Source organism: Odocoileus virginianus, chromosome 28, assembly GCF_023699985.2.
Source record: "Odocoileus virginianus isolate 20LAN1187 ecotype Illinois chromosome 28, Ovbor_1.2, whole genome shotgun sequence".
In the NCBI taxonomy this organism is placed as follows: Eukaryota; Metazoa; Chordata; class Mammalia; order Artiodactyla; family Cervidae; genus Odocoileus; species Odocoileus virginianus.
In genome coordinates, this window is record NC_069701.1 from 35,046,522 (window position 1) to 35,071,613 (window position 25,092).

The 25,092-nt window shown below is 49.8% G+C and overlaps 6 protein-coding genes and 1 non-coding gene across 9 annotated transcripts; 4 read left to right on the forward strand and 3 right to left on the reverse strand.

The window, feature by feature from the left end:
• Positions 1-176: 176 nt before the first annotated feature.
• On the reverse strand, positions 177-4,842 carry INTS5 (integrator complex subunit 5). Of its 2 annotated transcripts, none has more exons than XM_020899533.2 (2): positions 4,704-4,842; positions 177-3,319 (listed from the first exon to the last, which is right to left on the reverse strand). In XM_020899533.2, exons 1-2 carry the CDS (start codon positions 4,781-4,783, stop codon positions 343-345), a joined length of 3,057 nt encoding a protein of 1,018 aa, XP_020755192.1. In that variant the 5' UTR covers positions 4,784-4,842; the 3' UTR covers positions 177-342. The 2 variants fall into 2 exon arrangements, with proteins under 2 accessions (XP_020755192.1, XP_070313587.1); XM_070457486.1 differs by lacking the exon at positions 4,704-4,842 and adding an exon at positions 4,087-4,633.
• Positions 4,843-9,665: 4,823 nt separating this feature from the next.
• On the reverse strand, positions 9,666-13,228 carry C28H11orf98 (chromosome 28 C11orf98 homolog). The gene is made up of 4 exons (XM_020899539.2): positions 13,123-13,228; positions 12,846-12,970; positions 11,204-11,301; positions 9,666-10,338 (listed from the first exon to the last, which is right to left on the reverse strand). Exons 1-4 carry the CDS (start codon positions 13,159-13,161, stop codon positions 10,229-10,231), a joined length of 372 nt encoding a protein of 123 aa, XP_020755198.1. The 5' UTR covers positions 13,162-13,228; the 3' UTR covers positions 9,666-10,228.
• On the forward strand, positions 10,426-10,985 carry LOC110140888 (large ribosomal subunit protein eL21). The gene has a single exon (XM_070457491.1). It carries the CDS (start codon positions 10,458-10,460, stop codon positions 10,938-10,940), a length of 483 nt encoding a protein of 160 aa, XP_070313592.1. The 5' UTR covers positions 10,426-10,457; the 3' UTR covers positions 10,941-10,985.
• A 9-nt stretch (positions 13,229-13,237) lies between the features above and the next one.
• Positions 13,238-14,777, forward strand: CSKMT (citrate synthase lysine methyltransferase). Its single transcript, XM_020899537.2, has 3 exons — positions 13,238-13,340; positions 13,621-13,941; positions 14,105-14,777. Exons 2-3 carry the CDS (start codon positions 13,875-13,877, stop codon positions 14,758-14,760), a joined length of 723 nt encoding a protein of 240 aa, XP_020755196.1. The 5' UTR covers positions 13,238-13,340; positions 13,621-13,874; the 3' UTR covers positions 14,761-14,777.
• On the forward strand, positions 13,395-13,543 carry LOC139031972 (small nucleolar RNA SNORA57). Its single transcript, XR_011484518.1, has one exon. It is a non-coding gene; the product is annotated as a small nucleolar RNA SNORA57 (small nucleolar RNA).
• A 3,557-nt stretch (positions 14,778-18,334) lies between the features above and the next one.
• UQCC3 (ubiquinol-cytochrome c reductase complex assembly factor 3) lies at positions 18,335-19,043 on the forward strand. The gene is made up of 2 exons (XM_020899518.2): positions 18,335-18,564; positions 18,654-19,043. Exons 1-2 carry the CDS (start codon positions 18,337-18,339, stop codon positions 18,801-18,803), a joined length of 378 nt encoding a protein of 125 aa, XP_020755177.1. The 5' UTR covers positions 18,335-18,336; the 3' UTR covers positions 18,804-19,043.
• Positions 19,044-20,839: 1,796 nt separating this feature from the next.
• On the reverse strand, positions 20,840-23,529 carry UBXN1 (UBX domain protein 1). Of its 2 annotated transcripts, none has more exons than XM_020899541.2 (10): positions 23,423-23,529; positions 23,229-23,316; positions 23,036-23,089; positions 22,855-22,949; positions 22,683-22,752; positions 22,258-22,449; positions 22,108-22,159; positions 21,872-21,988; positions 21,151-21,343; positions 20,840-20,985 (listed from the first exon to the last, which is right to left on the reverse strand). In XM_020899541.2, exons 2-10 carry the CDS (start codon positions 23,285-23,287, stop codon positions 20,936-20,938), a joined length of 882 nt encoding a protein of 293 aa, XP_020755200.1. In that variant the 5' UTR covers positions 23,288-23,316; positions 23,423-23,529; the 3' UTR covers positions 20,840-20,935. The 2 variants fall into 2 exon arrangements, with proteins under 2 accessions (XP_020755200.1, XP_020755199.1); XM_020899540.2 differs by having other exon boundaries at positions 22,843-22,949.
• Positions 23,530-25,092: the final 1,563 nt, after the last annotated feature.

Below are 25,092 nucleotides of genomic sequence, written 5' to 3' on the forward strand. Positions count from 1 at the left end.
CCTCCTGATTGGCCCGACCGCACAGAGGCCGGGCGTTTGTCCCATTGGCGGAGGGCTTACGCTAAATGCTCATGGGGGCGGTGCCAGGAGGGGCTTGAGGGAGGGGGCGGGATTGTTGAGCCAGGCGCTGTCCGACTTGGCTGGCCCTAAACATCAGATAGAAGCACTGAACCCTGTTTTTCTCAACTCGGCAAATTTTATTTAGAAAAAAGGGTGGGGAGGAAGAAAGTGACAGCGCTCTTTTAAGCCAAGGTCTTAGGAGAGAAACCTCCCACCTTTCTGCAGCACCTTGGCCCCCTCTCTCATGGCTCAACCTCCCTCGGCTTCTGGAGAATGGAAAGGCTATGTGCCCTGCCGGAGAGTGGACGGTAAAGGTGCCTGGAAACGGCCAGAGAAGAGACCCAGGCGGTCAATGTTGCGGTGGAGGACACTGTGGAGCACAGCCAGATGGGGTCCACCTTCACCCCCACCCTCCCTAGAGAAGTCCCGGATGAAGCGGCCACGCTCCGACTGGAAGATGAACTTCTGGGGCAAGGGCCCATGCTCCCGGAGAAAGCCCCAGACACTGAGCAGCAACAGACGCACTTCAAAAGGTGCCAGTTGACTAAATACCTCGTGCATATTCCCCAGGGCTGGTGGCAGGAGGCTTCCCTCAGCCATGACAGCCACCAGGGTGCAGGATGCCTCCAGGTGCCAGGGGGAGTGGGCTGTGTCAGGGTGGCGAGAGGCTTCCCAGTGACCCAAGAGGGCAGCCAGCAGCCCCCGCAGCAGCACAGAGCAGTAGCACAAGGCTGGGGGAGCAGCTGCTACCAACTTTAGCAGCTCAAAAAGCAGAGGCTGTTCGCGGAAGCGCCGGCCAATGCGGAGATCCCGCTCCACAGTGGCCCGGGCATGCTCCTCAGGAGGCCAGGCTAGCTCTGCACCAGCTGCATCGGGACACACACTCTCCACTAAGGTCACTGCCACTGCTTTGGCTGCCTCTGGGCTCAGGGTGGAAGCCCCCCAGCAGCCTGCACATTCAGTACCCCCAGGGGCATTGCAGCAGTGCACCAGGAGGCTGAGGAGGCTCTGGGTGTTATAGATCACTTCTTGCTGATTGCGTGACTGGACAAACTTGGGTGGTTTAAGGCCACGACCGATGACTCCAGCGTGGAACACAGACCAAATCCCTCCAGGACCTGGTACAGCTGCAGTGTGCCGCCGGTTTGTGTCCAACAGGGAGGCAGAAGCCAAAGGAGCTGTCACAATGGAGAGCGTCTCATTGTCCCCATCCACTTCCCCTCCAAACAGTTCTGTGTTGCCACGATGTAAGGCTCCCTCAACTAGCAGCTGCAGCACAGCCTTGAGCCCCGCCGGGCAGGTCTGGGAGAGGCGCATAAGAAGCTGGGAGGCGGAAGCCACCCCTGGGGGGCCGTGCAGCCTCAGAGAAGCAAAGAAGCGATGTACTCCAGCTCTCACAAGTCCCAGGAGTTGGGAAGGGGACAGGGCTTCTGGGGGAAAGGGACAAATGGCCAGAAGGGAGGCAGCAGCTTCCGCTACCTCCTCCTCAGGATGGAGCAAGAGAGGAGCCAGGTCAGACAGATGCGCTGAGGCAGACTCCCCGAACCGGGCCCCTAGGGCCGCAGGGCCCTCACCGCCCTGCTTCTCCCACCCCACAAGTAGCGCTAAGTTGCGCAGGAACCGGGCCGTGAAGGGAGGTTGCAAAGTTCCTGCATGTACCCTAGCCAGGCAGCTTCGGAAGGCCAGGGGCAGGAGGCCAGAGAGACTGACCACCAGCCCAGCATATAACTGAGTGGCCAGACTCAACTCTTCAGGGCTTCGGGCCCGGCTCAGGAGATGGCCCAAGGCCTCAGGTCCACAGCTAGGCCGGGTATAGACGGAGAGCAGGCCAAGAAGCTGGTGTTGCCAGAGGAAGCGTTTGCGTTCCAAACGTAATGTCTCTCCACACAACTCTCCAACGTGGTTTCTGAGCGCATCTAGAAAGGGCACAGGGCGGGGGGGTGGGGGTGAGCTCAACAACCCTTCCCCTAGAGATGGTCCCCAGTGATGAACCAGTTTTTGCAGGTGCAGCAGCAGCAGTTGGATCAGCCGGTCACACGCCTCGCGCACAGTGTCTGGCACAGCCAGGCCCTGGGTGGTAATGACGGAGGCAGGCATGGCTGTGTCCACCAGGAACTGCAACAGGCGGTAGGCACCTGCCCCAGAGGCCTGGCTCACCAGGTGCACGGCCAGGTTCAGCATGTTGTCCAACTCCTCTCGGGGAAATCCCTGCAGGTGTTGCTGCAGCTGACTCAGCACTGCTGGGGGTTTAAGGCAGTCTACCAGTTCTCCAGAGACTGTGCCCAGCAAAGCTGGTGACATGACTGCTAGCTGCAGGAGGAAGGGAACTGTGGCCTGAAGGGAGGGGTCCCCACTCCTGCCACCAGTGCCCGCCGCCAGACTATCGTGGAACATTCGCAGGAGCTCCCGTCGGATGCTGTCTCCATGCCTGGAGGCCAGGTGCCCTAGGATGCCTACAACTGAGGCAATCTTGGGCACCCGTTTCTCCCCAGGGATGGCAGGAGATCCAGGGAAGGGGTCTGCAGAGGGAGTCTGAGAGGAGCCTCCACCACTGCCACCAGCTCCACCTCCAGCCCCACCATGAACACAGAAGTCCTTAAGGCCACATGAGAGAACTCGGGAGATGATGGTGCCAGGAAAAGAGGAGCCGATATGTGCCACAACCCAGTCGAAGTGTGGGGAATGCTGGACGGAGGTATCCAGCAAGGCATCCACACAAGCATCTGGGCAACTGCCAATGAGAGCTGAGAGGCACTGAACATAGATGTCCATCAATGTGCGGGTGGCCCGACAGCCCATCCACAGCTGCAGCAATTCATTGAGAGACCCAGTGGCATGGGGCACACGCTGGTGCTGGCCCGAGTAAGTGCTGCTCAGCTGCCCCATGAGGTCAATGGACCAGGCACTAATCACAGGTGCCCAGGCCTTCGGGTTGGCCCGGATAAACTCAGACAGCACCTGCTGCACTTCCTGCACCACATCCTCTAGACCAGGACCCCCAGCAGGGACATGGGAAGGTGGGGGTGGACGGAGGTGAGGTGGGCCAGCCACGGGGCTTTCATCCAGGGCAGCCAGGTGGGCCCGGACACTCTCATCAAAGACACCTCGCAAGTGGTCCAGCACAGCAGCCCGAGCAGGTGGCAAAGAGCGGAGCAGGAGAAGGCCACAGCGGGCGTGCTCCCGGGCAGAGAGCTGGTGGCCCAGAACAGGATCTACACCAGTCAGAAAAGCCTTGATTTCCTGGGACAGCTCCTGAGCACTGTAATGAAGCAAAAGAAGCAGAGTGAGAGTGTTGGAAGGTGTAGGACAAGTTACATGCCCTTTGTGAGCTTCAGTACTTTTCTATGTAAAACAGGAATAACTGAACCTCCCTCATTAGATAATGTTCACAAAGTATGGAAGCAGCATGTCTAGTTCACACTAATTAATAAACGCAAGCTGCTTTTCTTTTAATAACAACAGAATCAGTATAACTCCTGGAATACATCAAGTTCTCTTTTAAGTATGTGTATTATTTCAATACAGATAGCAACCCAGTAAGGTAGGTACTATTATGATCCCATTTTACAGAGAAGGAAACCAAGGTTAAATAATCAGACTCTCAACTCCAAGAGGGTAGTTAACAGTTCTCTGTTCTTCAACAATGAATCCCCTTCTACTGGAGCCCCTGGAATATGGGAAATATTATTCATTGAATTGAGTAAGTATATTTTGTGTTTCTATAACATCTGCCTTAAACACACCTTTTCAGCTCTACAGAACTACCCCCTCCATACAACTCAAGTACCCTGGATTTTGCCCTTAATGGAAAGAAAATTCTAAGCCCAAATTTGCCCCTTATTAAGGGCTCTTCCTCCCCAAACTTGTTTCTTTCCATATTCAGCAAGCACCCTAACCACCCACCACTTGGACTCCACCACATCAACAACCACTACCGTCCCAGTACCCTCAATATGCCCCAGGAACCAAGGTGCCCAGGGCAGAGACAAGGTAATGCCTTTCAGCCCTTCCCACCCTAAAACATACAGGTTCGGTCTTAGAGGTTCAGAAGGCAGTATCATGGAAAGAGACAAAATTCCCTTCCTCTTTGTGAGTTTTCTGCCAAAGAAGACATCATCCTCTAGAGACTGGTAAGGCTCTGACTCTGCCATTCCTCTGGTTCCTCCAAAACAAAAAATAAAAACACTCAACGGTGAGGGGAGTGTCTCCGTTGGAGGGCGAGGGAAAGGCTAGATGAAAGCATTCTGTGGGATTCTGGGGGCCTGGGTGCTCAGGGAGTGCCCATGAAGTCAGGGGACCCTGGGTTCGCTCGGGTCTAAAAAGGACAGGGCACCCGGGTTCCCAAGAATTGATATTCCCCCAAAAAAACCAAAACTGATAGTCCCAACTCTTGGAAGAGCAAGGCCAGGATCAGGGGTAACGATACACTGGGCTTTAGCGGGAGGCAGTACCGAGACCTTGGGAGTGCTGGCACTGGAGCCCAGAGTTTTGGTGAGGCAGTCCCTGAGTTCGGGGAAGACCGGACCAGGAATCTCTGAGAACCCCGACGCGAGTTCTCGAGGTAGGATCCGGGTTTCTGCCGAGAAGGCTGGGGATCGGCGCGGGACCGCGCGGGAGGGAAAGATGCCAGGGGCTCTGACTACCTGAGCGGCGCGGGACCGTGAGTGACCGGGGCAGGCCCGGGAGGCCCTGGGGCCCCGGGAGGGTCGCACAACGCAGACATCCCGGAGCCCTAGACCGAGCCCGAGGCGGGAGCGGCGGAGCGCAGGGAGCGCATGCGCGCTGTCTGGAAACCCGAAAGGAACCAGCGAAAAGGCTTCTCAAGAAAACCAATCCGGCGCTGTTCGTGACCCTCGCACATTGGTTCCGCTCTGAGTCGGCGTCCCAGCTAGAGGCTGAGCCGTTGACAGCGGGAAGTCAACCCACCCTCTACGCAACCTTTCTCTATCCTCCCGCCCCCCAGTAAGGGCCTTTGACACGACTAAAGCTGTCTGAGACCCTTTAGTTGGATTTCATTAATTTTCCTAAAGCCAAAAGTACAAAATGTTCAACTCTCGAGGTTTAAAAAAAAAAAAAGGAAATACTAGGAAACCTTTTGATCAGTAACCAGAGACAAGGTGAAAAGCGGTTAAAGGAGAGAGGAAGGAGGAGAAGCGGAAAAGGGAGAAAAACCCCAAAAGAAGATGAAGAGAAGGCAAGAAAAGAGATGAACGGGAGTAAGCCTGAAATATATTGGGCTGGCCACGCTGAAGGTGTCCTCCCAGCCCTAAGTTGTCCACGTTCCTTCTCAGGCTCCCCAGTCTCCCAGAGGAGGGACCTTCCCCCACCTGCTGCAGAGAGTTTGGTAACTTTCTGCGGACCTAATACTCCTTATGAAGAGACCCTTCTCCAACCCGTCTATCTAGATCAAATTCCAGCTATTCCGCTAACGGGCTGCGTGCTTCAGTTAAGCGGTCTATACCTGTTTCCTTTTCTGGAAATTACGATGGTTAATAGTACACTTACTCCAGGAGCTTGTTGTGAAAATTGAAACCAGAAAATAGTTTTACTGTATAGCACTTGGTGTCTGCAATGGTAGGTAAACGTTATACATGCAATTGCCTTTTTTATTTTCTTTCTTCAATGAACCCCAGAAGATAAGTCTTCAGCAACAGGGACGTTCACGCTTTTGTTAAAGGCTTCACCGTCATCACATACTATAATGGTGTCTGCCTGGCACTTGGTAGGTTTGGGGGTTTTTTCCTTGTTTTTTTTTTAAGTTGGTTCCTAATAGTTGCTTAGATGAAAGAGAAAGTAAGTTCTGAGGCATTTATTAGCCAGACAGCTTACTGTTCTCAATGGAAGTGTGAGAAGAACAGCAGATGGTAGGTCCTAAAGGTAACTTTGAAGTGACAGTGTTTTAAAATAGGGTTTTTAAAAAATTTTATTTACTATGGCTGTGCTGGGTCTTCACTGCTGCGCAAACTTTTCTCCAGTTTTGGCAAGCGGGGGCTATTGTAATAGCAGATCTCTGACTTCACAGTGCAGGGTCTTCTCATTGCAGTGACTTCTCTTGTGGAGCACGGGCTCTAGGACATTTGGGCTTCAGTAGTTGCGGCTCCTGGGCTCTAGAGCACAGGTTCCATAGTTGTGGGGCATGGGCTTAGTTGCTTCTTGACATATGGGATCTTCCCAGACCAGGGACTGAACCTATGTCCCTTGCAATGGCAGGCAGATTCTTTACCTCTGAGCCACCAGAGCCCTTTGATTGTGTTTTAAAAGCTAAATGATTAATTCTGGTGGTTCTATATTTGTTCTTAGATTTTAAAAGTTCAAGCATTCATAAAATGTGTATGTTCTAGGAGAGTAAATATGAGACAATTTCTGCTCCCAGCTCTGCTTCAGACTTGGACCCAACACTTTCTTTCTCCTGCCCTCAACTTTTGATCTGTGAGAAGTGACTTTTGAACCAGGGGAGTTCTTCCAGCTGTGAAACTATTATGTGGTTCTTGCCCTTAAAGATTTCATGATCTAAGGGTGTGTATTTTGGAGTTAGACCTGGATTCCTGTCTGCTATTTAATAGCAATGTAACCGTGAGCAAGTGACTCAGCTGTTTTGGAGCCCCTTTCCTTATCTGTAAAATGGTATGTTTCTCACAAGCTTTTTGCAAAGATCACTGCAGATTATTTGTATTAAGAGCTTAGCACAATACCAGATACAGAAACTCTGCTTTGAACTCAGCAAGATCCTTCCCACTTCAGGCATAGGGGTAGAAGAAAATTATTCAGGGTAATGGAGATACCAAGATGTTGAAATTGCCTTTCCTTCTCCCCTCAGTTTCTCCCCTCTCTACTTCACTTGAATACAGTTCAGTTTCACACAAGCACTTTTTCCTTTCTGTACTCAAAACTGGACATAATACTGTTTCCCTGGGAAAATGGCTGATACCAAGTTTTAGCCCAGGAGAAGAAGCAGGTGAGCCTGGAACATCTTGTGCCCGACAGCAAGGAAGTGCTCAAATACAGATGGTGTGTCAAAAGGACACAGCATCCATGCATGCTCTGTAGCTCAGTCATGTCTGACTCTTTGCAACCCTACCAGGCTCCTCTGTCTATAGGATTCTCCAGGCAAGAATACTGGAGTGGGTTGCCATTTCCTTCAGGTGATCTTCCCGACCCAAGGATCGAACCCACATCTCCTGGGTATCCTGCATTGGCAGGTAGATTCTTTACCACTGAGCCACCTGGAAAGCCCGAAAGGGCACAAAGTGATAGTGAAAGTTGCTCAGTCATGTCTGACTCTTTGTGACCCCATGGACTATACATGGAATCCTCTAGGCCAGAATACTGGAGTGGGTAGCCTTTCCCTTCTCCGGGGGATCTTCCCAACCCAAGGATCGAACCCAGGTCTCCCTCATTGCAGGAGGATTCTTTACCAGCTAAGCCACAGGAAGCTCCTTAAAGAGGCTCTGGCTGGTCAGTTTGGTATGATTTTGAGCATGAAAAGTTGATAGTAACAGATGATTAAAACATTGAAAAACAACCTAAATGAGATTTTTTTAAAAAAGAGAGTAGGGGTTTCCTTTACAGACTATGCCAAATGAGTAACACGGATGAATGAATGGTAGAATTAGAAAAATCACCATTTTGCAGCAGTAACTAATTCAGGTAAGGATCATCATGGATGCTAAAACCATTGTTGTGATGTCATTGTGAATAGGAAAATCATACAATCTCAAAGTATCACTCCATAGATTGTTGTTGTTTTTTTTAATATTTATTCATTCATTCATTTATTTGGCTGTCTTAGTTGTGGTCTTAGTTGTGGCATGCAGAATCTTTAGTTGCAGCATATGGGATCTAGTTCCCTGACCAAGGATTCAATTCAGGCCGCCTGCATTGGGAGCTCAGAATCTTAGCCACTGGATCACCAGGGAAGCCCCCATAGATTGCTTATTAATTATAAAGGAAAAGAATACTTTAACAGTGGAAAAATCTAACAGATACTGACTTAACACTTGGAAGCACCAATGAGACAAACTGACATTACATGTGAACAAAAAATGTTGCCTGCCTGCCATATCAGAAAAGAGATCTTGTGACCATCAAGCAGTCAGTCACTATAGTTGCCTCTAAGGGTCTCTGGCCATCAAACCAGGACAACCTCTGTAGCCATCCCCAGAGGTGAACCCCGAGGGAATTCAGGAAGGAAAAGAACAGGATACTGGCCATAGACAGTTAAGGTGCATAGCAAAAGAGTGAAAAGAAGAAAAAAAAAAAGAGCACTAAATTCATTAACTCGAGAGGTCTAGTGCTTTGCCATAAGTTTATCTTTTCGCTGAGGCTTGTGGGAATCTTAGTTCCCTAACCAGGGATGGAAATTGCATCCACTACATTGGAAGCATGGACTCTTAACTGCTGAATCACCAGGGACGTCCTGAGAAGTCTAATTAATGATAATCTTTGATGGTCTGACTTTTTAAAAATATTTATTTCTATTTATTTATTTGGCGGCACAGGGTCTTAGTTATGGCAAGTGGGATCTAGTTCCCTGACCAGGGATCAAACCCAGGGCCCCAGCATTGACAGCTCAGTCTTAGCCACTGGACCACTAGGGGAGTCCCTGACTACTTGATTTTTGTCACAAAAACTCTCTAGGCTCCTCCCTTACCTCTTCAGAGCAGTCCTTCAGAGTCATTTGAGAGGCTGTCTTCTGGGTTTTTAAGTCCTCTGCAAGTCTGCCAAATCAAACATAATTCTCAGCTTTTTGTTGTTGTTGCTGTCGCATCCGACTCTTTGCAACCCCATGAACTGCAGCATGCCAGGCTTCCCTGTCCTTCAGTATCACCCAGAGTTGGCTCAAACTCATGTCCATTGAGTTGGTGATGCCATTCCACCATCTCATCCTGTTGCCCCCTTCTCCTGCCCTCAATCTTGTGTATTTTTCAGTCAACATATACTTCTTGATGATATGCCATGAGAAGTACACAATATCCTACATCACATTCTTCCCAGAAATGCCTAACCTACAACTAATGATGAGGAAATGTACAGAAACACTCAGACAAACCCAGATTGTGAGATACTTTTATTAATTTTTTTTTATTAATTTGAGTGGACTCTTCAAAAAATACCAAGTCATCTAAGACAAGAGTATTCTTCTGATTTGAAGGAGACTAAAGGGGCATGACAATTAAATACTATGTGTGATTCTTAATGGTTTCTGGATTGAGGAAACAATAAGCAGTTATAAGGAATATTGTTGGGACAACTAAGGAAATTTGAATATGAAAAACTGAATTTTAGCTATTCCACTAATGTTAAGTGTCTTAGGTGTCTTGGCTATATAGAACATAGCCATAGGGATAAAATCTCACCTGCAATTGACTTTCAAGAGTCAGCAAAGACAACAATGATATGTACTTGAACAAACTCATATTTGCAAGCAGGTAGGGAGATCAAGTATAGTGAGCGAAATGTTAAAAACTGGTAAACCCAGATAGAGTACATACATAAGGGCTCACTGTGCTGTCTCAACTTTACTGAAGGTTTGAAATTTTCAAAATCCCTTCTTCCAGGAGCTTGCCCTGGCTTCCAACAAACAGAATTTCTGAGCGTAAAAAGGGTAAAATAATGTTCACTTTATTAAAAATATAATCCAGCAATGGAAGCAAAGACAATCATGGTCACTTTTCCACCCTGGTCACACAGGGGAGGTGGCAGGGCTGTTTTCAGGACCCTCGCCTCCTCCGACATCTCTACAGTAATCCTCAGTTTTGTCAGAAATTTTGTCACTGGGGAGACAGGGCCACCAAGGAGCTTAACTTCTTGTTGCCTTTGCTCAAGTAAGCGCTCTGAGTCCTGTTTTCCAGTTGTCTTGTTTCCACACTCACGGCCCCTTTTCCTTTTCCCATCCCAATTCCTACATTTAATCACACACATCTCAGTGGGAACGAGGAGGCTTTATTACAAATGCAGTTGACTGCTTAGGACTCCCTCTGCAATTTTTCTTTTCTACTCTCTTTTTCTCAATACATCCCTCCAGGGCAGGTCAGTAGGCCATTAGGAAAGAGGAATACAGGGAGAATGAAAAGGAGCAATGCTCTCTCCAAAATCATCTGAAATAACCATCGAGTCCTCTTGGCTCCAGCTTGAGAATCTTCTGGTGGAAAAGGTGTGAGATTCAGAATTAGCTCTTATCTTCAAGGTCCTCCATATCTACATCCTGGGGGGGTTTTGTCTTCTTTTTTGATTTGGGCTGTGGGTTACTAGTCCTGGTTGGCTTGGGAGGGGCTTCCACTGAACAAAGGAAAAGAAGAAGCATTAAAGAACCCGAATGAGATCTTCCAGGTAAAGGCCCGCGCGTGGCTCCCGCTGCCTCCCGTCTCTCCCTTGGCCCCTCAGGCTAATTCGCCAAAATGACCAACACAAAGGGAAAGAGGAGGGGCACCCGCTACATGTTCTCTAGGCCTTTTAGAAAACATGGAGTTGTTCCTTTGGCCACATACATGCGAATCTACAAGAAGGGTGATATTGTAGATATCAAGGGAATGGGTACTGTTCAAAAAGGAATGCCCCACAAATGTTACCATGGCAAAACTGGGAGAGTCTACAATGTTACCCAGCATGCTGTTGGCATCATTGTAAACAAACAAGTTAAGGGCAAGATACTTGCCAAGAGAATTAATGTGCGTATCGAGCATATTAAGCACTCTAAGAGCCGAGATAGCTTCCTAAAACGTGTGAAGGAAAATGATCAGAAAAAGAAGGAAGCCAAAGAGAAAGGGACTTGGGTTCAGCTGAAGCGCCAGCCTGCTCCACCCAGAGAAGCACACTTTGTGAGGACCAATGGAAAGGAACCTGAACTGTTGGAACCCATTCCCTATGAATTCATGGCCTGAAGGGTGTAAAAATAAAGACCTGGACTGTACAAATGTTTCTCTTAATTGAGTAGAGGTGCTGTGTCCAAATTCAGTGGGTGATGTCTTTTCAAATTTAGTGTTTTTTTCTTCCTTAAAGATGTAAGATAGTTTGTTGTTCAGTATGCTCCATTTTTTAATAAATTGGCATTATTTATAAAAATAAAAAAATAAAAAAAAATAAAAAATAAAGAACCCGAATGAATACAGGCTGCATCACCCCAACTTCTGGGCCCTAGCCTCACCTTCCATGGCTGCTTTCTCTTTCTGGGCAAGTCGGATCTGCTGGAGGAGTTTTCTGCGCTTCTTCCCAGACAGAGTAATGTTGGCACGTGCACTGGACCTAAAAGGTTGGTAGGAGCAAAAATACCAGATGAATCTGAACCAAAACAGACCACACAGTGGTTCTGATTACTGAAAAGGTCTTTGGATCTAAGTTAAAGAACTGTTGTTACCTTACTTAAAACTAACCTTAACACATACAGAAAGTAACATTAATTGCTAAAATTTAGTATAGAGTGGAAACTTTTCCTCCTCTCATTCTCGATACTTCTGCCACCAGATAGAGTAGGTTTTCCCACATCAAGTAATTCTCTGTATTTGTAGTGGACAAGGACTGGGCATCCTACAAGTTTAATTTGATTTGGACAGTGTATACCTGGAGATGGCATCAGGCATCACAGGTTAAGGGCTTGGTTCCACAGGGTTTCCCCACTTCAAATACCAATCACAAATCCAGGTTGTCACCTAGACTTCTGATTGACCAGCCATAAGCTGGGGTTCTCATGATCCCCTTCTCAAACTCAGTAATTTGCTAGAACAGCTCACAGAACTCAGGGAAACATACTTGCATTTACTAATTTACTATAAAATACAACTCAGGAACAGTCAGATGGAAGAGAAGCATAGGGCAAGGCATGGAAGGGGCCAGAGTTCCCATGCCTTCTCCAGCTAAACCTTCTCAGCAACTCCACCTGTTCACCAATCAGGAAGCTATCAAGAGGTTTTATAGGAATCTCCAGCACCTGCCCCCTTGCCAAAGGTCAGTGCGTAGGGCTTAAATTTCCAATCCTCTCATCACGTATTTTGGATGACCAGGCCCACCCTAAATCACTATTAGCATAAATTTGTGCTTAGTTGCTCAGTTGTGTCTGACTCTTTGCAACCCCGTGGACTGCAGCCTGCTGGCTCCTCTGTCCACGAGGATTCTCCAGGCAAGAATATTGGACTGGCTTGCCATGCCCTCCTCCAGGGGATCTTCCCAACCCAGGGATCAAACCCAGGTATCCCGCATTGCAGGCGGATTCTTTACGGTCTGAGCCAAGAGGGAAGCCCAGCTTAAATTTAGGTATGCTCAAAAGGGGATCCTTTTGAAATAAAACGCACTCTTATCACTCAGGAAATTCCAATGGCTTTAGCTGTCAGAAACCCGACAGGGACCAGATATATTTATTATGACAATTCATAAAGTACATATTATCGTAAACAAGTCAGTGAAAGAATGGGATAAGAAGTCTTCCCCAAGAACCCAAGTGGCCTTGAAACTTATATGCAATATCCCACACGAGCCTTTGTGAAAATTCATCGAATGATTCACCGCACTCATGTGTACGCTTTTAAATTTACTTATAGGAAATGTGTGAATGTATAATGTTACTTGGGGAGGCTGGGGCCACAGCTCTCCTTAGGTTCTCAGTGGGGTCCAAGAACCGAAGAAAGGTTGCGACTTACAGGTATAATGTGAGAGGCTAACAAAGTTTAGGCACAAACTTTCCTTGCATAAGTGTGAGTACACAAAGCAAAATGGTGTTAAGCTGCTCCGGAGCTCGACAAGGAGGGAAGGAGGCTTGGTGGGAAGGACCCAGGGAGAGAGGGTCTGGCACTCACGCCCGCTTCTTGAGGTGGTGCCGCGTAATCAGTCCTTCGTCTATCACAGCTCCGACCACCCGATGCTTCAGTCGCCGCTCCCGGTTCAACACACGTCGTCGCTTGAACAGCTTCTTCTTCAGCTCCTGTGGGGAGGAAGATGCTTAATCAGAGGGCGGCCGCGCCCTGCGACCTGGGACCACGCACCCGGCGACACTGGCCCATAGACTCCATCTAGGGCGAGAATAAAGGCTCTAGGACCCGCTTGGGAAACCATATCGGGGGGTCCCAGAGTCACCGTTCGCGGCCGGTTGATCTTTCCACCCGGGGCACCCATAGCTGCGCCGCAAGGCCGGCTCCGGGTCCACGTTTCCGCTGTGCGCAGGGTCCGTGTGCGCCCCGCCCTCAGCTTTGTGCCAGCCAATCGCAACTCGGGGGCGGGCCCTGGCACTATATAAATGAACCCGGCTCGCACATAAGCCTTTCCGAGGGCGGCGACTGAGGGAGTGTGGCCAGGTGAGTGCGGGGATCGGGCTGGTGTTCTTGTGGAGGGGGACGGTGCCTGTGGACCCTCCTTTTCTTGGCGGGGGTCGGGCGTGCAGTCCCGATCCGCGTAATGTACGGAGGTAGAGGGAACGGGCTCTGGCCCCCTCGGCGTCCTGTCTTCGGTACCGGCGGCCAGCAATCCGCCGGTTCTATCCTCAAGCGCCGGGACACTGAGCTCCAAGGAGCAGGGCAGAACCGAGGTTCAGCAGGCTCCTCCCGGGGGTACTCACACCTTCTCCTTTGATTTTAGGTCTGTGGAGCCACCCCAAGAGACGGAGCTGCCATATCCCCTCTTTCACTTCCCGCTGCAAACAATAAAAGGTCATTCGTACGGTACTAAGTTTGTGTCCGCGTTCTTTTTTCTGAAGCTGCAGAGGTAGGGAAGCTTTACGCGTCATTCCGCACAGAGAATTTTGCAAATCTTCACTTGGATCTCGGGCCCAGCCGGAGTACGGGCGACATTTTCACAGAAGTTTCTCTGGGCGACCTTGCCGGCACCTCCGGATGGCTGCCTTGCGCCGAACCCTCCATCTGGCGAGCCTGGCGGCGGGGACGCGCCGCACCGTGGCGGGTAGGGAAGGTGGACAGTGGGAGCGCAAGCTGGGCTCTTCGTTAGCCGGGAGTCTGCTCATTGAAATTGTGCCTCTTAAAACCCCAAGGCACATGGCGCCGATTTTGATAGCAGTCTGATAGAACCGGGCGCTGGGTGATGCGTGTCCTCCCCTCGTCCGCAGGTTCCCTGGCTGGCAGCTGCCTGGCAGACCGTTCCCTCTGGGATAAGCTCCATGCCCAACCCCGTCAGGGCAGCGTCCGCACCTTCGACTGGTTCTTTGGATACGAAGAAGCCCAGGGGCTCTTACTGCCGCTGTTGGAGAAGGCACGGGCTGCCTGTCCAGCCCGGGTGTTGGATGTGGGCTGTGGGACCTCCAGCTTATGTACAGGCCTCTATACCAAATGCCCGCACCCCGTGGACGTGTTGGGGGTGGATTTCTCTCCTGTAGCTGTGGCCCACATGAACAGTCTCCTGGAAGGTGGCCAAGGTCAGACACCCCTGTGCCCTGGGCACCCTGACTCAAGCCTCCATTTCGTGCAGGCTGATGGCCAGAATCTGCAGCCAGTGGCTTCCTCAGGCTCCTTCCAGCTAGTACTGGACAAGGGAACCTGGGATGCTGTTGCCCGGGGTGGTCTGCCTGGGGCTTACCAGCTGCTGGCAGAATGTTTGAGGGTCCTAAGCCCCCAGGGGACCCTGATTCAGTTCTCAGATGAGGATCCTGATGTGCGAGTGCCCTGCCTAGAGAAAGGGTCCCAGGGCTGGACTGTGACTGTGCAAGAGCTGGGCCCTTTCAGGGGCATCACCTACTTTGCTTACGTGATTCAAGGCTCTGATTAAAGATGTTTTAGGCCTGATCTGAGTGTTTTCTGTTGGGTGAGGAGGTGGAGAAAACTTTTGTCTTTGCAAGATGACTGGAAAATTTGGGTCCTGGTTTCCCCATTTATTAGATGGGTGCACCTAATACTGAATATTTCTGTGCCCCATTTACTCACCTGCAAGGCTGGAATAATACATAGTTATGTGATTACCTACAACTGACAGGTAAAACATTTAGCAGTGCCAGGCACAAAATGAGTGCTAAATAGAAAAGGTACAAGTGGATTATTTCCCATCCCCAACTAGTTGAACTCTTAAAAGCACAGATGAGAATTCTTAATCCAGATTCCGTGACTATCACTGGTGTGACCCTGGGGTCTAACCTTTAAGCTTCATTTTTCTCACTTGTACATGGGGAAGACTGTGAAGGGATGGATGGAAAGGCTTCAAAAACCTAGATAAAACGTTTGAGGGAGAAAATGATACTTACCCTCAAAGCTCCTGGGAGGCAGGAAATGGGAATATTCCACAAAGCAGCTTCTGCAGACATGGGAGCTTGATGGTGGGTCCCAGAGAGGACAGGGATTGGGGGCTTCCGGACATTCTGTGTCCTCTGGGATCCAGGAGGCATCTTGATCTACCCGTTCCTGCCCCCAGCTGAGTTCTGGGTTAAAGGTTCTTAAGGGAGACTTAGGGTCCTGGGAGCGCCAAGTCCAAGCTGAGGGTGGGGAGTAAAAGAACCCATTAACAATGAAAAATATATAATAAAAGAACAGTGAAACATACCTGGTACCTGACTGGATTTTTTTTTAAAGGTAAATTTGTTTAATACTTTTTGCTTATAAAAATAATACAGCAATTGAAATGAGCCTAACTATCCCACAAGCTGTGTGGCACGGCGGCCAAAAAAAAAAAAATTCGTCAACTTGACCGTTTTCATTTCTTTGGCCAAGCTGCATGGCACATGGGATCTTAATTCTACTGCTGGGGCTTGAACCTGCGCCCTCTCCTCCTCCCCAAGGTGGAAGCTCAGAGTCCCAACCACTGGATCTGGACTTGGACGGTCAAGAAAGTACCTCAGCCACCTTGACTTTTATCTCCCACCTCTACATTTCTCTTCACGATGTTTACTGAGCACCTACTGTGTGCTGCTTAATGCAGGGGACACAACTAAGTTGTCCCTCTTGTTCTGCTTAGAACATTCAGTTCACAACAGCCCCGTTTGAACGAGCCTCCTCCCTCACCTGGTTCTTCACTTTGGTCCTGGAAGAACACCTCAACCTCCTCTTCCTCATCGCCAGTCAGCAGCAGCAGCTCCTCGTGTGGCCACCGGAGCTCCCCACTCTCTTCACTCACCTCAGAGGCTTCCACCACAATGGAGGGGAGGCGGGTCTGCGGACACACAACCTGGATGGGCTCAGCGGGGGAACTGGGCCAAAGTGGAGGATGAACCAACAGCAGGACACAAGGTGGGAAAGTACTAACCTGGACATCCTGGTGACCTTCAACCCTGTCAATTTCTCCTCTGTCCTTCCAAAGCGGGTTGGTCAGTCTAGGACTTTCTGGATGCTGGGAAGAGCCTGGGCTATCTCTAGGCCAAGGCCCATCCTCACTGCTCCCTGGCACAAGGGCCATGGGTGCTGATTCTAGAACGTAGGGCGGTTGGACTCAGAGTGTTCCTGCCCAGTGCACCCCACAGACTGCTCCTCTAATCGCTTTGGAGCCGAGCCCCTTAATCACTTCTGAGGAGAGGCTGACGTGCAAGGAGATTATGGGCCTTCCAGGGGAGGGCACAATCCCAGGAGGTGGGAAGAAGTGAAGTGCTAGTTGCTCAGTCGTGTGAGACTTTGCGACCCCCATGGACTGTATAGCCTGCCAGGCTTCTCTGTCCATGGGATTCTCCAGGCAAGAATACTGGAGAGGGTAGCCATTTCCTTCTCCAGGGGATCTGAGCCACCAGGGGAGCGCACTCACTCTGGTGACACAGGGAAAAGCAGGAGGAGTAGGAGTTAAGGAGGGCATTTGGATTAAAGCCCTGTGAGTAAAGAGCTTTGATAATGAGTTTGAAATTTCCTGATTCTTACAGGGTCTCCCAAATTGACATGTTTCTTGGTAACTTATTTAATGAATATTTATATAGTGTCAACCAAAGAAAAAAAAAAGGCACAATGTGACAGTTGTTAGTAAAGTTTTATTTGGAGCAAAATGAAGACTGCAGCCCAGGAGACAGTCCCTCACATCTGAGAGACTGCTCCAAAGAAGCAGCGGGGAAAGTCAAAATAAATGACTTTGGTGAAGGGGGAGTTCAGTGCAATCAGGCACTCATTTTATAAAAGGTTTTCTGCTAGTCAGGAGCAGGAGCTGACATCACCATGAAGGGATTTAGTGCTTTTCTAGATATGAGGAGGTGCGAGAAATGAGATCATGAAATCAGTTCCTGAAAATATCGAACTATCTAAAAGACCTGTTCCACCAGTTTCCCTGGGGCACAGAGTGCCTCACTCTCCACCCTGAATTCCCTTTAGGGAGTGTCGAGGTCAGCAGCTGCAGCAACACAGGCAGACGGCAAGTGCCCTTCTTGTTTTTGTTCATTCAGCTCAGTCACGTCTGACTCTGTGACCCCATGGACTGCAGCACACCAGGCTTCCCTGTCCGTCACCAACTCCTGAAGCTTGCTCAAACTCACGTTGATTGAATCAGTGATGCCATCCAACAGTGATTGTTGCTGTTCAGTCACTGGCAAATGCTCTCGGCAAGTGCCAATCTGTAGATCTGTAGTTGATACCAGGAACTGTTTTAAATGCTTTTCATATAAATTGTTTAATTATCCTAAAATTGTGAGATGCTGTTGGTCAACTGCTAAGTCATGGCTGACCCTTTGTGACCTCATGGACTGCAACATGCCTGGCTACCCTGTCCTTCACTATCTCCCAGGATTTGCTCAAATTCATGTCCATTGACATGTCCATATGCACTGTTATTAGCCTCATTTTCCGATGCAGAAACCAGAAAACAAAGAACTTAAATGACTTATCCAGAGTCACACAACTAAGAGGTGTTTTCTTCACCAAACTAGAATTCGGTAGGTTACCCAACATCCCTGGTTTTCATGGTTAAAAAAAAAAAAGCCAAGATTATACACCTTAAAGAGAAAGGCAACTTTTGCTTTTGCCAAGTAAAATAAAAGGAAAACGTATATCCTTTTCCCCATCCAGTACACTTGGTTTTTCAGTTTTTGCTCAGGATTGAAGAGACTGAAGAGAGTCAACAGACTGATGTTTATAAACACGTGGACGTCCATGACATAATGCAGTTTCGACAAAGCACAAGTAATCCTAGGAAACTACAGAGCTCAGGCTTAGCCTTCTATTGATCTGGAGCTTCCGGACCTGGGCAACTGTAAAACTCACAGTAACCATGAAGACACTCTCCCGTTAGCAATCCTACTCGGGATTTCATGACAAGGGGTCCCACTCTAAGCCCTGGGTCCCAACACCTCTTGATGCGCTCAACCTTCTCAGCTAAACTTATTAAGACCTAGATGCTTCAGATTCGAAACGTCTCTGGTTAGGTCCTCTCTAGCCCGGGCCCGTCTCTATGGTTTCTTGTGTGGGGCGCTCTAGCCTGCGCAGATTGAGACGTCGCGGCGGCCTTGCTAGGCTACTGGAGGCTCCCGAGGTCGCCTCGCTGGTCACGCGGTCGCCCATGGAGAACCTGCACAAGTTGCTGCTCGCGGGCGCAGTGCTGGGCGCCGGGGCTGGCGTGGGCACCGCGCTCTTTGCCCTTGTGACCCCGGGAGAGGAGCGGAAGCAGGCGATGCTGAAGGTGGGAGCCGTAGGGGACGCAGCGAGGGGGGTGGGCGGGCGAAGAGGAGGCTGGTGGCCGGGGCTGCGAACCACTCTTTCCGCCCGCAGGAGATGCCGGAGCAGGACCCGCAGCGCAGGGACGAGGCGGCCAGGACCAAACAGTTACTGCTGGCCACTCTGCAGGAAGCAGCGGCCACGCAAGAGAACGTCGCCTGGAGAAAGAATTGGATGAATGGCGGCGGCGGGAAGTCAGCCTGAGACAGAATCGGCCCGCCTGGGCGCCGGGATTTATGCTGCAGCGCAGGCTCCCAAGCCGGCCTGACTCCTCCGTGGGCCGGCGGGGAGTCCAGACCCGGATCCCAAGCGCCGGCCTCTCCGTGACTTGGGGAGCTGCCGCCGGGTGAGCGCACTCTCTCCCAAAGCTTGCACGGACTACGTTTTAACGTCCACATCGCGGGCTGTGGCTAACTGAAGGAATCAATAAACCATGTTCCTCCATCCAGAGAGTGAGCCCTGCGGTTGGACGCCCATAAAAGCCAAGTGTTCTGCGGGTCGGTGCTGCGGCGGGGCTGGAGTGCGGCTGCCGCCTGCCACGCCCGCCCCATGTGAGGCTGAATCCCAATCGACATTTTCAAAACACAAGTCAGGTCCTGTTGTTTGTGGGAGTGGATAACCAAGTGACGTTCTTGAGATTATAACTAGCCTGGAAACTCTTGTGCAATAAACACCCACCGAGGACACTTTGGGTTCCTGTCTTTCGAATGAGGTTGGAGAGGGGCTTTTAGCAACTAGCATGTGCCATGATGCCCTCTTTGGTCTTAAGTTTTGGAGGCCACTGTGGAACTAGTAAAACGGAGCGTACTGAGACAGATCTTGTTTCAATTCCTGTATGTTACAGAACCTCTCTGAGCCTCAGTCCTCCTGTTCCATGCATGCTAAGTCACTTAAGTCATGACTCCGCGACCCTATGGACTGTAACCCAGCTGTCCATAGGATTCTCCAGACAAAAATACTGGAGTGAGTTGCCATTTCCTTCTCCAGGGGATCTTCCCAACCCAGGGACCAAACCTGCATCTCTCTTACATCTCTTGCAGTGGTGGGGGTGTTCTTTGCCACTCGGGCCACCTGGGAAGTCCTGATCATAAAGGTGCCAATTATCTTGAGAATTGTGGTCAAAAGGTGAACTTAGGAATGTAAGTGCCAGGCACAGGGCAGTCTCTCACTAAATGCACTGGGGCTTTCCTCTCATAAGGTGGTCATTGCAGTGGTTTTCAGTCTCTGAATCTGATCATAGAATCTATTGGAGATGCCACTGATGGGATGAGGTAAAGCTGTCAGTGAGGTGGCAGCCCCACAGCCAAGTCAGTAAGTTCACTCTCATTTTTATTTTTCCATCGTGTGGTTCCAAACTATTGCAACGGTGGGGTGCAGGGGAGGCTGTTTTCATTAAAGCTGAAACACTACATAAAGCTTGGTAACACTGAGGTCTGATCCCACATATGAGCAGTGGTGTGGTTTTGTGCTTCTAGATTGTGAAGTCAAAAACAATTTGTCACGTGTGATCTTTTAAGTTTAGTTGTAGCCTCTTTCCTAGCCAAGGTATGAGAGGAAGGAGGCAGCTGCTTGAGGGAGCACAAGGGTGAGGTGAGCAGCAAGAGCAAGAGAGGCTAGAATGCAGGAGCCTGGCGGTTCAGAGCCTGAGCCTGAAAGTCAGGCTCCCCAGGAGTGTGTGCAGGTTCTACTACTTGCTACCTGTGTCAGTCTGAACAAGTCATGTGCTTTCACGTCCCAGTCTCTAAAATGGGATAATTGTACCCACTGCTAGATAATACTGCCTTCATATCTCAGTTAATACATATATAGTACTTAAAACTTTGTAGTACATATTAAGTACTCAATACTTTTTGTGAATGGCCACATTTTAAAAACTACACTTTTAGTAGCTAGTAACTGGGGACTCGTTAGGTGTCATGCACTGTGCTAAAGCATTACGTAACCCCCACAACCCCAAATAACAGGTACTATTATCCAGACTTTACCAAAGAATAAACTAGACTTAAGAAGTCAAGCCACATAGCCAGTAAAGATTTCAAGCTTAGGTACTGTCTTACTCACAGAGCAAAATGTGCTATCCAATGTACGCCCCCACTTTAACCTTCCAGTTAACCTCGCAGGCAACTAATCAGACCCGGAGATTAGAAACAAGTCTCCCTTGGAAATTTAAGATAAAGCATAGTGTCTATTCTGAAAGCCTTCTTTGTCTCTCCCAGCCATTCAGGAAGGAGTCAGGTACATACAGAACTCAAGAGAGTCTATTTATTAAGAAGGCAATGTCAGTGCTTTATCAAACATGAAGAGAGGTCGGAGAGGGATGGTGGGATAAAGGCCTCTCAGCCAGGACATTTCTTGGCCACAATGAGGACAGCAGAAGGCACAAGTCCTGAAGATGGAAGAAAACAGATTTGAACCCAAAGATATCTGCTTTGCCCCACCGCCCCATATTCTGCCCTCACACCATCTCTATACGAAGTCCCTTCTTTGCATCCCTTCTCTTCTCAGCTTCCCCTACCCCCCAAGTCCTGGTTTCGGATCCCACGTGTCATACCCAGCTCCTGCAGAGGCCGCTCCATGTCAGCCTCTGAGAAGGCCCGCCGGGGGAAGCCACTGAGCAACTGCACAGGGTCCTGGCCCCCGCCTGGCTCCTCCCCGCGGTGGAGCTCCACGTAGAGCCGCACAGCTGCCAGCTGTTCCCGCGCCCGGAACGTCTGGGTCAGTGAGGTCCCATCCGGCAGCCGGACCTAGAAGGCAAGAGAAAGATACTGTATTGTGAGCGTCATAACTGAGTTAGGTGCCCAAGTAAGGAAAAAGAGCAAAGTTGGCTTCTCCTTCCACTTCCTGGTCCTTCTCCTGGACCAGGAAAATTACTATTGAAAACACCTAATGAACAACCACTTAGGATGCACTTTACTCAGCCAGCACCCCTGGCTCCCTCACAATTTAAAGAAAACATAACACAAAATTATATAAAACATTTGGACAGATACCACATCATGCAAACAGATACATAATCTAAATGAAAACACTATGAACAAGTAAGAAGGGAACTGCTGAGTAAGAGAGAGGTATGAATTTAAATAAGACTCGGGCAAGTGAAATTTGATATCTTCCCTCAGAGCAGAGGAGGTAGGATTTCAAAAGTCATTTACAAAGAAGGGAAAGGCTTGGCAAAAGGAACATAACTGAAAAAAGCTCTGGGCTGGGCTCGGCTGGGTGCCCTGTAAGCCAACAAAGGGTCTCAGGAGCAAGACTGGAATCCGAATCAGTACCTGTATGCGACATTGGTCATACTCCCGCTTTGTGGGAGGCTCCCGGCTGGGAGAGGAGGGAACAGGGCCTGGCTCTGCTGCTGGTGGGGATGGCTGAGAACCCACGTTGCCACCATACTAGAAGATAAAGTTCAGTAATCAAGCACTCAGCCCATCCTTGCCCTCTGAAGCTAGAAAAGGGGATTTACTGCCCCGCCCCGCACTTCACTATCCTGGATTTCCACCCAATCACCTACCTTCTTGGCTCTCTCTGCTTTGTCCCTTTCGATCTTTTCTCGGACTCGTTGTCTGGAATGCAAACAGGACACAAGGAGGTCAGACACTGACATAGCAAATCCTGATTCCTTTCCAATGTCTTAGCCAGACCCATGTCCCAGAACCCAGACCTGGCTGCTAACTCTTCAGCCTTCTCCCTCTTCCGCTCTTCAGCAGCTCGGCGCATCTCGTCTTCCTGTAGCCTCTGTCGGGCAGCTGACAACTCCTGCCCTTGTCTCCTGCGCTGCCGTTCCCGTTCCAATGCCTCCCGCTCCTCTCTTTCTTCACGCTCCCGCTGCTTCTGGGCCACCAGCTCCAACATCCTATGTTGCAGAAAGGAAACCATTCAAGAGACATGTATATAAATTGGGAAAGTGAGTTTATAACAAGGGACTCAGAAAACAAAATCCAAGAACAGAGTCCCAAAACAGATACAAAAAAAACAAAGAAGGAAAAGGCCAAGAAAAAACAATGTAAGTGAGAGTTCTTTGACCAGATTTGTGTACTGGGGAGAGGTGGAAAGTGACTCTCAGAAATGTGAGCTTGTTCTTCCTACCTCTTGGTCTGTTCCTGTCTTTCCTCTTCAGTCAAAACAGGTTTGCCTTCTCCCACTGCAGACCCAGGTCCTACATACAAACAAACAATCAGTATTATTACCCTTTCATCCTCCTCCTCGGGCCCTCCTGAATAATCACACTGTTTTCCTCAGTTAGGACCTTTGGGGCCACCTTGCTCCGAAGGGGTGGGTTCCCGTCCCAGGACATGTCCAAGGGGGGTGGCTAGTGGCTCATCCACATCGGGGTCGTCTTCGTGCTCCATCAACCTGGCAGGGAAAGTCAGGAGCGAGGTTAACGTTCAGGCTGCCCTCTCAGCAGTTCCCCGGCCCCTGCCACCGGTCTGAGTGCTCACCAGTCCATCGCAGCCTCGATGCCCTGGTTCCCTGTGAGGGCCAGAGCCTTCTCCCTGAGGGCAGAAACACCGTGAGTAGCGCCCACGAGCCATGGAGATGATCAGGCTGGGGCGTAGAGCCTGAGGCCAGACTGGGGTAAAGGCCTGGACAGAGGCGCGACCCCCGCGGCCCTGGGTTAGGGGGCTCCCTTACGCGCGTCCCTTGGGGAAGCCCATCTCGATGAGACTCTCCAGAGCCGTCAGCTCCGCCATGACGCCGCCACCGCCGCTTCCGCGGGGTCCTGGGGAGAGGGGGAGTGAAGACGGCGAAGAGGGTCAGCGCGACGCGCCTCCCACCAGCGCCCAACCCTGCCCGCGACGGCCCCGGCCGGGTGCTTGCTCACTCACCGGCTGCTGACCAGCCGCGGACACCTACGAGAAGAAAGCCTAGGCGAGGCGGAAGTGCCCGAATCTGTTTGGGTCACGTGGAGGCGGGCGTGGACGGGTGCCTCCGAGTGCCAGAAAACGCCGGCCTGGCCCTGCTGAGGGAACGCGAATGGGCGGTGCCTGGGAGTCGCATTCTAGGAGGCAGCCCCCATCCCCCAGGCCAAGTCCGGGCGCCCGTTGGTGCTAGAGAAAAAGGACGACGCTGTCCTGAAACCCATGGGCGAATGAAAACAGCTCCCCAGATGGCCCCAAAACGCACCGCAAGCAGTGTTTATCAGGAGCCCTAGAAATGTATGCACCCTTTGACCTATTCATCCTCTCCGGGGAATTGAGCCATCCTCCGCTCGACTGCCACAAGGGATCTTTGCAAAACGCAGTAACTGATCTTGTCATCACCTCCCGGGTTAAGACTTCTCCATGACACCTCAGTCACCTAAATGTCTTCCTTCTACCGTCTCTTGTTAATTCTCCATCTGCAAAGTGAGGATAACAATAGCACCAACCTTAGGTGTCTGGCAAGCTGCACAGGGTAAAGGTAGTTAGCACGGAGTTCATGTGTCACTGCTTGAGGGTAACTTGTGCAGATTGCAAAACAGACCTTTTCTTTCTCTTTTGGCATGTGGGATTTTAATTCCCGGACCAGAGATCAAATTTGCATTCCTGTGATGAAAGTGCCTCAGCTTAACCACTGAACCACGATGGAAGCTCCTGCGGTTTGCATTCTAAGGAAAGCGTGCTTTGACCACCCCATCTCTATCTCCCAGCACCAGTATTTTCCCTATTAGCATTTGTCCCCCTGCTGTGTAGTCTTGTTGATTACTTAGCTCTCCACTGCTAGCTAGTCTGTTAGATCGCCTAAGTTAAAACTCACTTTTATTTTCCTTATTTGTTTATATGACCAAGTCATACAGCTTGTGAGATCTCATTTCCCCACCAGGGAGCTAACCTGTGCCCCCTGCAGTGAAAGAACAGAGCCTTAACCACTGGACCACCAGGGAAGTCCCTAAAACTTGCTTTTAAATGTTTATTAGAGGCAGACTAATAATAAGTTGCTCATATTGATAATAGATGCACTAGAGAATTTTATATGGTTAATTAATATTTAATCATCCCAACAATCCATATGATGTAGATATTATTAGTAGTCACAGGAAATAAGCACAGAAGGGTGAGCTAATTTACCGAAGGTGACAGAGCTGGTAAAGTAGGAGAGCTAGGATTCAGACCCATGCAGTGTGCGATATAAAACGGCTAAGCTGTGCTGTCTCTCTGTAGTGGAGTCAAGAGCATCAGCTTTTGATGCAACTTGGGCTGAAATCCTGACTTGTAGCTTCAAAGTGTTTAGAACCTCAAGCTTGCTTCTCATTTGTGAAAAAATGACACCATCTCTTGGAATGATTGTGATAGGAATTAAGTGAAAATGTATGTAAAGCGTGTCTTCATGGTTTTTTGGTTTTGTATTTTTGGCTTTGCTGCACAAGGCATGTGGCATGTGGGATCTTAGTTCCCTGACCAGGGATCGAAGCTGTGCTCCCTGTGGTGTAAGTGTAGGGTCTTAATCACTGGACTACTAGGGAAGTCTCTAAAGTGAGTCTTTAATAATAAGATAGTAGGTAAGAAAAATTATGAAA